Below are 13,025 nucleotides of genomic sequence, written 5' to 3' on the forward strand. Positions count from 1 at the left end.
ATTGAAATGATTCAAAACTAAAGTAACGAGCCAATTTTTTAAAATGTAAGGAGTAGAAAGTACAGATATTTGTGTAAAAATGTAAGGAGTAGAAGTAAAAAGTCGCCATAAAAATATGTAGTAAAGTAAAGTAAAAATATCAGAAAAATCTACTTGAGTACAGTAACAAAGTATTTGTACTTCGTTACTTCCCATCTCTGGAATCAGTGAATATTTATCTGCATACATAAAATACAGGTTGGTTTTTTGGTAAATATTTATGAAATTATGTGCTCGCTTTGTTGATTTATATAAGATTTACAGTCTTTTTACACAACTGATTCTTGTATTTTTATTTTTTGTATCATGTAAACAAAATCTGGTTAAAAACATGCGAAAAGGCAATAACAACTCACCTTTTTTTGGGACTTTCCTTCATGTTTAGCGTCAGATTAAACACAAGAAGCACAACAGAAAAAAAAATAATGAAAGCCAGTTAAAGCTGTGAATTACTTTAGTGATCTTCAAAGAAGAATGTCTGACATGTATGAATGAGCTCCTAATGAGCAGTACTTTGCATATTTTATGTCTTTAGCATTTCTCTCTCACTCTCTGGATAATTCACAGCAGACTATCAGTTTCTTTAAGACTCTAAAAGCGCATGTTTATATTTTTAGAGACTTATTATACTTGCCTGCTTTATTATTCGTCTTTTACATTCAATTGACTTTTTAAATGGCTTTTTTAAATGTGAAGAACTCATGCTGCCCCTTCAAAAAAAGAAGTTTGTTTTTCATACAGTGATTATGTTATTTAATAAAAAGCTGTCTTTGGAAAAAGTGTAGATTGTACCGTATGTTTGGTTCAGGTTAACAATCTTCAAAGTGGCTGAAGTGTTTTCTGTTTTGTTTGCAGTCACACTGAAATGTTTATTTTTTTTTTTTTTTATTTTTTTTTTTAGAAAAGGTTGATATTTCCAAATAACTTGACTAAATATAAAATCTAATTTTGTTCAATGAGGATTTAATTTATTTAGTATAAAATGTGTTATCTGCTCCAAAATGAGCCCAATTTTTTTTAAATAAGTGGATAATTAACATCCTCTAATTCCAACATGTATGTGAACATTTTGTAGGTTTTCATTTCTAAAAGAAAAAAAGGGACACTATATATATTTTTGTTGGGGGGTGGGGGGGGGGGTTCACAAATTTTTATGTTCTTTTTTGTTTTCAGAGACCAATGACAGGATGTCAGCCACTTTTCTATAAAACTGGTCTCTACATTTAACCAAGTTAAATCATCAGTACGCTTTAGATTTGGGTCGGGTTTTAGAAATGCTGTTTACTGCGCTATTAAAAAGAAAGCAAAAATCATGATAAAAGACAGACTTTGTGTTGAAACACCAGCCCACTTTGCCGGTGGGTCATTCGGAAACTTGGTGGTCAGCACAAAATCAGTCCAGGGGTCCCCAATGGTCCCTGGGAAAATTTTTCTAATTTACTTAACCAATTAAATGAAACAATAAAATGAAACATAAGAAATTACAGGTCAGATGCATTTTTACTGGAATGTACATACTTATTACATCCCAGTGGAAAATTCAGGAGAGAGATTGGGACTCATTCTAGCTTCTTCTCTAAGAGGTTTATTCATTTAGACCAAGTTAGAAACAAACACTCCCTCAGTGTCCCTCATAGCTATTTAAGTGCGAGATATCGTCGGTCCCACGGCTTACTGATCGCTCAGCCAATGAGCATTAGAGAATCCAGTCCACCTGATAGAGGTTGTTTGGAGGATAACAGGCTGGAGATACTCATTCTTTCCTGCATACGGTCAAAGAAGCATCAGCTGTCCTAAGGTCCTCACAGAGACAACAAGCAACAACTGAACCACTCGGTTTTAATCGGCATCAACAGGTGAGCCTTTTTACTCTTCTACTAGACTGATCTACCTAATTTATCCATGTTTGAAGCAAAGAAAATATTGACATTTAAAATAAATTTAATTTCCTAATTTCCAACATTTTATTATTATTTACCACTGTCAGTCAAAGGACGTCCATAGAAAGTATTGTTTATGCACAAAGCAATGTTTATCAGTCTGAATTGCTTTAATCTAAGAGGGTTCCTGGATTATTCTCCAAGTTCCTGAGCTGGGGTATTTATAACCTAGACGCATCATAAGAAGACAGATTATGGTGAGGTGATGGCCGAGCTAAGGCTGCCACACCTTCAATCAGTCACATATGTAAAGGTGAAAGAGGTTTGATTTCTATACTGAACTAAATCTTTATAAGAAGCAGAGTAAAGACAGAGACAGACAGAAAAAAGAAAATTATATTTATATTTAAAGGGAAGCAGAGATTCAAACAATTTTCATTTTTTTTCCTTATGAAAAGTTACATCAACCTAGATTAGGCCTACTGCTATTTGTTCATTAATATATTGCAATATATCAACAACTTCCCTCTTTATATAACCTTATTTTGGTTATAAAGGTATTACATCAGCATTGAAAGCAGTGATATCAAAACATGGATGCACCCCTGGATTTGCGGATCTCTGCTGGAAAAATATTTAAGTAATTTTTTTTCTTTTCTTTTATATAGTAAATCAGTTGTTTTATTTTAAATTAGCATTGTCTAAATTACTCTTAATCGGCCTGACTTTTCTCTCTTTTATTAGGAATAAACTAAAAACAAGTTCAAGAATAAAATATCTTCTCAGGGAACTCTACCTGTTTACTGGCCCAGCAGGCCTCGGCCACAGATCCAAAGCCATCTAATCTGGCCGATCCGAATTAAAAGGACATAGAGATTATGAAAGCAGCCTGATCTCACGTTAGCTCTATTGTTGTCTTCCACTTATGTAAGATGTGTTTTTTTCAAAGCGGGATTAAAAGCTGCCTTCTTTAGTGCTTTTAATGTAACGACGATGCAAAGATATACATGGATTAAAGCTGCACAGAGCACTTATTATTGCCTGGTTGTGTAAGAATACATTGTGCACTAAAACCAACCAGGCAGTCCTTAATGCACCATTTAGGAGGATTTCTTTTTAATGCTATATTTATTTTCTTTATTCTAATATTACTTATTTCCCTCCTAGGGTGCTACTTTAATATTTGTGAGTGATTCTTGCCCCTGCCAGGTCACTGAAAACAGAAAACTCAGAGAATAATGTTTATTTTTTTGTATTTAATGAGCTGCCCATGTACTGACGTCGATGACATGAAATATTAAATTATGACAGAAATTCTAGAAAGCAAAAAAGGAAAACATTTTGTCACAGAACTGCAGTAATGACTCCCAATCAGGGATTTTACTTTTACTTGATTAAATCAGTCATTAAAAACACAATAACACATGGTTTAATCTCAGATATACATGTCAAATGTGAATGTTTTTTTATGTACCTGACTGATTTTTATTGTGATTTATTCCAGCACAGAAAGACCAGAATGAACCTGCAGAAGGCCCCTGTCACGGTGGCCCTCTGTCTGCTGCTTCTTTGCACGCTGCTGCCCGGCTCTGAGGCCCGACGGGGCCGTGGAGGCGGTGGCTTTGGTCGAGGGGTAGGAGGAGGCTACAGCCGCGGATGGGGTGGTCAGTCCTACAGACCTGCACCTGTTCAGGTACAGAGAAGTGGTCCAAGTGCTGGGAAAGTGGCCGGAGCAGCAGCGGCAGGAGCAATAGGAGGAGCAATGATTGGGTCTGCTCTGAGCCGCCCTGGGTATGGATATGGATATGGGGGGTATGGAGGATACGGAGGGTATGGGGGATATGGACCAGGATACGGTTCCCCTCATTTTGGAGGCGGCTACCGCCCAAGGCCTGGATATGAGCCAGAGGGCTCTGGAGACCTGGAGTACTACACTGCAGCATCGAGTGGGCCCATCTACAACAGCATCGTTGTTGTGATTGGCTTCATAACGTCCCTGCTGATGGGTAACTGCTTGGCTGTGATGTAGAGCTGGAGACCAACCTTAGATCTACTTTCCCCCACAGACCACATATCTGTCCTGGTAACAAGGAGCAATATAAACTCATCTCCAGCCCATTAAATCTCTAAAGAACATTTCATATAATCACTTAAATCAGCATTCATGGTTCCGCAATCATATCCATCCAATTAAAGGGAGTCCCATTATGACATCATGCATCATCCATTTCTCCATCAAGACATCAGAACAGGAGAGGATTTAAAACCAGCTACATACTTGATGTTATTAAATTATATTCTGTCACAATATAGTCAATTAACCTATGTGTGTATTTTATAAAGATCTAATTCGGTTAGAGACACATTCCTTTTCATTTTGAATGCTACTGTGTCCTACGCTTTGATTGGTATACCCTATTTTATACCATGTTGAAGATTTCTGTGTATATACATTTATATATAAATGTGTATAAGTGTATTATATTGTTTCATTGTCTTACATTAATAAAGAATTATAGAAAATGGTGTTGATGTTTTTCTGTCACTCAACTCTTACTCAAGTAAGAAGGCATGTATTTAGGGTATGAAAGTAGGTTTTTAAATAACAGGTGTTTTAAACTTAACTTTTGGGTGAAATAATGAAGTCTATTCAAGTAAATTTGTCCATGTCCATTTAAAGTCCCGAGTCCCAAAGTTCTTTTGTGGATAGCTTCTTTGTTTTTGTTTTGCTAGAGAGTTCATAATGTCACACATGAAAGCAGTGTGTCTGAACTCTGCATTAAGTAGATCCAACAAATGAATCTATTGCAACTTGATACGTTCAATGCAAAGTCTGTGAACTCTTAAAATACTCTCTTTCTCTTTTAGTATAGTTCTGTAAAAAAGTTTGTTAAATCTACTGACCTAAAACAGGGGAAATTAAGGTATGATCATCTTTAATGTCTGGCTGAGTAATAATCTAGGTTCAGATGCACCATTTGAGATACATTTGTTTTAACTGTTTGAACAAAGATCAAATTTGATTTATTACATCAAAGTAAATCATAGATATTGTACTCTATAGGCCTAGTTCACTGCTGCACTGAACTTTATTTGATTTGATAAAGATTACCACAAACTTAATGTATAGAGAATCAATGAATCGTAAACTAATAGATTAGGTTAAAAATTACATTATTCTGTTAAAAAAAAATTGTCTGCAGGCCATTAAACTCCCAAACCCTTATAAGATCAATATTGTAAGACAAAATACCTCAGAAGGTATCACTGTGGAAGGTATTCTCGTATTACTCTGTTTGATCAACTCCAGGACAGACAGATAGTTCCCTATTGGATGCTAAAGGATATTCCCACACATTTCAACAACATCTTAAAAGCTAGCTAACTCTATTTTTAGTGATGAGAGATTCCCAAAATCAGTCCCTTTTGGGCCACACATCTTCAAAATTGTTTTTCCATAAGGGGAGGACGATACTAGCAAACTGGACATCACTTTATTGGAAATCCCTGAAAGTTCTCAAATAGCAATGAGTTAATAATCAAACTGAGACTGTGTAAAGCAGTGGTTAAAACAACAAGGGTTCATCTGCCAAATCAGGGGAGACCAAGTTATATAAGAAAAAGTGAGAAATGATGTCTGATGTTTTATCTAAATAAAACATCACTTTCATACCATGTGATCTGCATGATAAGTCTTCTTAGTTTAGATAAAAAAACAAAGTGAGTAAACATCTCATTTATTAAGGCATGCTCCTGCACTATTGTTTTGTCATGCAGATAGGAAAACCATAGTGAAACAAATGTTGAATTGCTGTCAAAACAAAACTTCTTACAATGGCAATTCAAAACTTTCTCAAAAAAGTTATAATGATGAAAAGAACGATGCCAATTGTGCAAATATTTTCGAAAAGGGGGTTCAAGTCAGCATCAGCATCCTAAATAAAAAGAAGGGGAAAAAAGGGGGACAAGTTTATTCATATTAATTTAATTCAGGTTTAAAAACACAAATTCATGATTTGCACAGATTACACTTCACATGAGATAAACTGATTTTGTACAGAGTTAAACATGTAAACAATGTCATTGTTACAACACACCAATCTGATTATGTTAAAACAACCGAAAACCTGCAAACCAACTCTAACGATGTCTCCAAATGACATAAAACTTTTATTTTGCATTCAGTTTCTGCATTTCATTCCACTCTACAATGAGACATTATGTACATTTTTTTACTTAAAAATATCTTATTTCTCCCTTTGCAACTAGTGCTGCCTTCGTGTGGTGTCAGAATAGAATAGAATAGAATAGAATAGAATAGAAAAGAATAGAATAGAATAGAATTCAACTTTATTATCATTCCACTGTCACAAGTACAGAGCAACGAAATTAATTCTCTACAATGAACCCATCCCTTGGGGAGCAGTGGGCTGCCATTGTGCGGCCCACTGGAGACCATTATAACTATAATAATAAACATAACATAATAAAACATAACAATTCCAAAACTCACAAAATTAGAATATTTGAGTGAGTGAGTGAGTGAGTGAGTGAGTGAGTGAGTGAGTGAGTGAGTGAGTGAGTGAGTGAGTGAGTGAGTGAGTGAGTGAGTGAGTGAGTGAGTGAGTGAGTGAGTGAGTGTTATTGTTATTATAATCATTATACTATATTATTATTGTTGTTGTTGTTTTTATTAATATTGTTTTATTATTACTACTATTATTATTGTCACCATCATCACCATGCATGTGCATGGCCCACTAAATGAATCAAATGGCTTGCAATGATATATTGTGTACTTTATTTTTTTTTAAACAAATGAGAATGCATGCTGATCTTTACACCAATCAAAGTCAGAACAATTTTCATCATATAGTTTGACATTTCTCTGAATAATAATACCGGTAATAATAAAAAAAATAATAATAATAATTTAAAAAAAAAAACGGAAAAATACCCAGGCGATGACATGCTGGTTAAGGGGCTGCTTGTAAGGTCAGAACACACCAAATCTGATTTTGGGGCATATCTCTCTGCCCTCTTTATAAACAAAAAAAGAAGGAAAAACTTCAAAGAACTTAACAGATCTCTCTCTAAGAATCACCTCTCACTGACTCAGCATATAATCCATCCCTTGGCGTTTATTGCTGTGTTTCTTTTCTTTAGATGTAGATCTCAAGTTTTTATTATAGACATATGAATGTTATCTATCTGTTCTGGTTTGAGATTCTGCACAGACTTGTCAAGTGGGGCTTTGCTTTATAGAATGCTTCAGTGTTTTTATTTAATTATTTTTAATAACTTTTCATGATCTGTCAAAGTCATATGTGGGATTTTTTTATTTATTTATGTGGCTCAGAGCAGAAGCACTTATCTGCTCACCCTGCCTATAGTCGTAGCCTCTCAATACGTAGTCAGTTTGGCTTGGAAAAAAATCAGATCAGCGATTAAAAAGTCGAAAGCAACCGATGTGTTCAGGCCTGTAGCCTGTTGCCTACTTTCCTTCATTTACTTTAGGTCATAAGTTCCCACACTGTTTGAAAGATGTGCATCCATGTTAAATGGGTCTGAACTACCAAACAACCAAAACATTATATTCAAGATGGATTTTCTGGATTCTCTAGATATACACTACCGCACCACAGATATACGCCTGAAAGTGCACATGGGCAGAAAAAGATAGCTGACGGGGCAAGCACAAAGGACGTCCTTACATAAACATATCACCAGAATGACTGACAATTAGGAGGACCACTTATTTAGAAGATCCACCTGGAAATAAAAGATCGTCCTCTATACTTTCAATCATATTTAGTTACTTTAACATAATTTTTTCATGTTAGCAGGGTAGGAAATAAAACAAATGTGTTGCAGGAACTAGATAGGATTAAGTAGATGCCAAAAAAGGTTGCATTATTTTTTTTTCAGTGTACAGCTTCTATTTTTATTCACATAAGTTCTACCTGTCCATTTTACCCGTTTCCTCTGAACAGGGTCATGGAAGAGCAGGTGTCTATCTCCAGTAGTCTATGGCTGAGAGGCGGAAGTTCACCTTAGAAAGGTCAGCAATCTAAGCAGAAAAAACACTAACAGGGATTTGAACTCATGGCTTTCTTGCTCCAGGGCCATAGTGCCACCTACTGCTCCCTATCATAAAATATACTTTTTTATTCAAAATCACACACAAATGTAAACAATGTGAAGCTAATCATCTAATCCAAAGCATTATTCTTTGCAAACTTTGATTATCCATATTTTTACTTCCCTTTCTAGCAATTGAGGGTGAGTGTGAGGCACATCTTTCAGTTCATTAGCATCCAAATTGTGCTTATAAGAGCAAAAATAATCCCTTGCCATCCCATCTGTAGCCTTAGTACCCCACTACTAGGTGAATGCTGTGTCTTTTTCTTCAAGTGGTTAAAGGAAACGATGTAGAGCTCAGTACATCTCCTCACCTTCATCTGCTCAATCAGAGCTGGGTAACCGATGTCCACAATGCTGACTGTGTCATCATCATCCTCTGCCTGATTGTTGTGGACAATCTGTGAAGCCTTCAGAGCCGACGCAGACGCCTCAGAGTTATTGAGAGGGATGTTGGTGGAATTTGAGGAGGCTGAGAGGTTTCCTGCTGCAGTGATGTTATTTTTGTTGCTCGTAGTGGTAGTAGTTGTGGTAATTGCAGAGGTAGTAGGGGTTTTAGTCGTGGCGGATGGTGTTCGGGGTTCTGACCTCTGTTTCTTTGCTGGGAGGAGGTCTGATCTCTTCATGCAGGAGGTCATGTATTTCTCAAAGGTCTCAGGTGGTTGACTAAACTGGTAGTCCCTGCTGTAGTCGTTCCGGTCAGTAGATTTTGTACCATATCTCTGGTACATGTAGTAGTTGAAGTAATACTCCTCCTGGGGGCTGTGGAATTGGAAATGGGGACGGGGGAACCTACCTAGTCCGTAGCCAATTGCCATTCCTACCAACCCCCCTCCTGCTGCTGCCATTGCTGCGCTGCGACCAAACCCTTTAGACTTATCCGACGGAGCAAATCCCATTTTCTGAACTGAGTGAGAGAAGGGAGAACCGCCTCCACCTCCATATCCACCACCGTACCCAAAGCTGCCTCCATAGTGAGGGCCAGGATTTTGTTGTTTGGGTTATGGTTGATGTAATTAACTGGATAATTTCCATAACCTGCTCCGTATGCGTAGCCTGGTGCTACATTACCTGGTGCAGGGTACAGTGGCTGCTGAGGGTATCTTCCATAGTGAGGATAACTTCCTGGTTGGTTGGGATACTGAGGATAGCCATCAGGTTTGGGATAACTTCCTGGTTGCTTGGGATACTGAGATTTGCTACCTGTTTTATCTTTAATACCAACTTTTTTTAGGATTTTTGAAAGTTTGCTTTTGCCTGCCATTGAGACATGAAGGCCAACTAAGAGCAGGGACAGGCACAAAACAGATGTAACAGGAAGTTTCATTTTTTTTAGTCTGTAAAAAAAGAAAGTTAAACTTGAATACATAGTTATGGAAGTAAGGATATATTTTCGTTCTTGTATAGACAGAAAATGTAAGCATAAATGGCATATTAACATTGATTCATTTCTGCTCTCAAATCTTTCTTCTCAATTTTTCCTATTGAAGACTTTTACCTACAGTTATCTTTGTTTTAAATTTACTTCAGTGAAATATTATCTCTTGAAGACATATGAAGACATCTGATGCTCCGCTGTTTATTTGACTTTTTCTAACTGGGAGGAATTTCCCTTTTCATTCAAGTGATTTAATTTTCAGTGTACCTTTGTCTCTGAGATCATATATTTTTATCAGTTTGCAGACAAATAAAGATTCTATATCCACATTTTTTATATTTGAAGCACTGAATGGAATTATTTTTAAGGGTCGTGCCTAGAAGGAGAAAATTATGTCAGGATTTGGGATCAATGGCTGGGCTGGTTATGTGGTTCTTCCTAGGATTTTCTAGACATCATCGTGAGACTGCTGCTTCTCCACACCTGTAGCTGATCATCATACCACCTCTGTGTATAAAAGGAGCAGTTCTCTACTCAGTCAACGCCTGAATGTAAACCTACTATGGAAACATCAAGCCAAGCTCTGAGTTGTTACTGTGTTGACCTAAACCTCTGTGTTCTCCAGCCCTATTCCTTCTAACCTTTTATGTGTGTATGCTCAACCAAAGTACTTCAAGGATCACAATCGGATCAATAGATGGGGAATTCTGTTTTCAAGTTACTTCCTAGTTCTCTCTCTGTGACTTACTGTACCGCTTGCAGCCACAAGCTTGATTCCCCGATCCGCTCACCTCTCCTCGGCCTTCCCACAGTAAGCCTTGAGCCCTGCTGGATCATCTATCCATTCTGTAGAATAAAACCCATTTCTTTCCAATTTCTCCTGAGAGTCCCTCTTACACGTGGGTAAGAAAGAAAAACAAACATGACTAAAAGAAACTGTCCAGATCAAAGTCTGCACATGCTTCAGCTGCACATAGCTCAGCCCACCTGTCCTCATCATGAAGCTGTCAGGCTAAAAATACTAAATCTACTACAGGCAGCAGTATAGTAACTTGTCACTCTTTTTTCTACTTTGTTGTTTCAAAGGCCATTAACATTAAATTGACAAACTTAAATGTAGATAAATTAATCAGACGGCCTCCTGTGTTCTCTCCAGTTAAATCATTTTTTTAGATTCTTTGATTCCACATGCAGACACGGTTATGTTGTTGTCATAAAGTGAAACGGTTCTAAGAATTGTTCACTGCGCAGTGTTAGCTTTCTGTGATCTTATTCTATTAAAGAGTGACTAAATATTAAACTTTTCAGTATCTATCTTTAACTTTCATAAAAACAGAGCAAGGCATACCAACCTTGTGCTTTCAGGACGTCCGCTAATACAGCTTTACCCTCCTTTCTCTGGTCTCCTTAAATTTCAGCCCCTCCTGTCTCTGTTACACTCTAAAAACACTTAGATCACAGACAAACTAATGAAAATAAATAAAACTGGTGCCTAAAAACTTCAAATTAAAGTTATCACAGTAGATTTGAACATTTTCATTGCCCTATAAGGATTTCTATATAATCCACCAACACGAAATTAGTAACAGATATGAACAGGAAAATAATATTTTTTACAGGATTTTCAACATTTTTGAGACAAACTGTTGCAGGCATTTAGACTAACCCATCTTTAACTTGATACCCCCAAATAAAATTCAGTGCCATGTGTAATTTAATCTAAAGATTAAACCAGCTGCAGTGTGAAGGTTGCATATATTTTAAGGAGAAAATTAGAAGCATCATGGTGACCAAGGAGTGGAGCAGAGATGTCAATGATAAAGATCTGTAAAAGTTTAAAGCAAAGTCATGTTTTAAATAATTATTGAGCTCTGCCGACATAGAACACTGTTCAGACTATCATCTGAAACTGGAACGTTTTTTGCATAACTGCAAACTTTTAAGATATTGACCTAAGCTGACTGGACAGGCAATGAGTGCATTAATCAGAAAAGCTGTGAACAACTGTGTTGCTCACCCAACAAATCTGGGATTATGGAAGGGAAGCAAAAGGCTAGAGCTCATATAGGAAACACAGCAAACTACTAAATTTAAAATAATTTGAAAGAGCTGAGACCAAACCTAAACTTTGGGAAATCCTGTGTGGCAGAAAAAATAACAAAAAACAAAATATCATCATAAATACCTTATCATCAGGTATGATGGATTTATGTTAAGGGGGTGAGAGGGGGTTGGATATGTCTGACTGGAACTGTAAATGTTAAGAAACGGTTCTTACACTGTAGTAAAAGTTAAACCTCACTCACACAAAGCGGCCTGTATGCTGAGTGGCGCTCTTATGTGTTGGGACTATTTGAAGTTACCAAAAAGAAGGCATGAGATCTTGTGATCATGAGATCATTGGTCCATAATTATTGATAGAAGTTATGTTTATTACTGCTGGGGAAAAGCTGAGCAGATCAGCTCAGCTTTTTCCCAGCAGTACACAGTTTAAACTAAGGAACTTTGGAGGAAATAACATTTGTTTTGTTTTAAAATGAGAAAAAAATGTAATTTAACTGGTTTCAATATGAACCTAATCCCTATCCATAACAGTCCAATCTGTTTTGTCATGAAGTGGTTCAGCCTTTATAGAAGGTTGCATAGATGCTGCCCCCTAGTGGCCATAAACAATTATCCCCTTAAATAGTGGATTCAACATGTTTTAAGATCTTAAAATATACCTATTGATACGTGGTTCCCAAAAAAATATTTAACAGCATAGTTCACTAATGTTAATTCAAAATGTTAAACTCCTATGCTGCATGGATTCAGTCACAGATACTGTTTAAATTGATTGCTTTATTCAATAGACTGACCATAAAAAACATAAAAAGACCATAAAAAGATGATACACACCACAGAGAGTTAATACACAACAACACGACACAAAAAATAAAATATTATAATAGAATATTTGTAGAATATAGAATATTTGATAAAATGCGTATTTATTTAAATAAAATCTGATTTTGCTATACAAATCTGACACAACTATGGATAAAATGATCTGACAGTAGTCAACAACAAAAAAAGGTGACTGTTATGTGTCAAGCATATTGGGAAATTGAGTGAAAAAAAAATTGTTTGGCATAAAGTCATTCAAAATCCAAGTATTGAGGTGCATGTACTGTGCAGTATACACACTTATTCTGCAGGAGGCTGATAGTTCTGTAATAATATATGTTTTTATGCTGAATGTCTGCACAGAACAGTGCATTTTGACATTCTTAAGGCTACAACTGTGACTCTGGTGGCCATTGAGAATATCAGGATGCACATAGAAGATAGCATTTATATGAGAGAATAGGCCACCTCAACTTCTAAAATATGAGTTTAAAGGATATTGAAATACACTATCTTCAGAGAAACGGACCCTTTTCATGTACTCTGAGCAAAGGTGACCAAATCATCAGCCAGTAAGGATGAGAACAGTCACACTTTCTGCATTGTTAATAACTATTAATTTGCAGATATTTTTTGTTCCATTTCCACGAAAGCAGGTGAAACTGGTTCACAATCACCCTTCCTACCTAAATGGATATATA

At 36.4% G+C, this 13,025-nt stretch overlaps 1 protein-coding gene and 1 pseudogene across 2 annotated transcripts; one reads left to right on the forward strand and one right to left on the reverse strand.

Annotated features, from left to right (window-relative positions):
• Window positions 1-1,738: 1,738 nt before the first annotated feature.
• Window positions 1,739-4,446, forward strand: sprn2 (shadow of prion protein 2). Of its 2 annotated transcripts, none has more exons than XM_038277219.1 (2): window positions 1,739-1,895; window positions 3,424-4,446. In XM_038277219.1, exon 2 carries the CDS (start codon window positions 3,439-3,441, stop codon window positions 3,946-3,948), a length of 510 nt encoding a protein of 169 aa, XP_038133147.1. In that variant the 5' UTR covers window positions 1,739-1,895; window positions 3,424-3,438; the 3' UTR covers window positions 3,949-4,446. The 2 variants fall into 2 exon arrangements, with proteins under 2 accessions (XP_038133147.1, XP_038133149.1); XM_038277221.1 differs by having other exon boundaries at window positions 1,740-1,895; window positions 3,429-4,446.
• LOC119778123 lies at window positions 3,254-10,861 on the reverse strand (annotated as a pseudogene).
• Window positions 10,862-13,025: the final 2,164 nt, after the last annotated feature.

Source organism: Cyprinodon tularosa, unplaced genomic scaffold, assembly GCF_016077235.1.
Source record: "Cyprinodon tularosa strain WSP-4 unplaced genomic scaffold, ASM1607723v1 ctg130, whole genome shotgun sequence".
Taxonomy (NCBI): domain Eukaryota; kingdom Metazoa; phylum Chordata; class Actinopteri; order Cyprinodontiformes; family Cyprinodontidae; genus Cyprinodon; species Cyprinodon tularosa.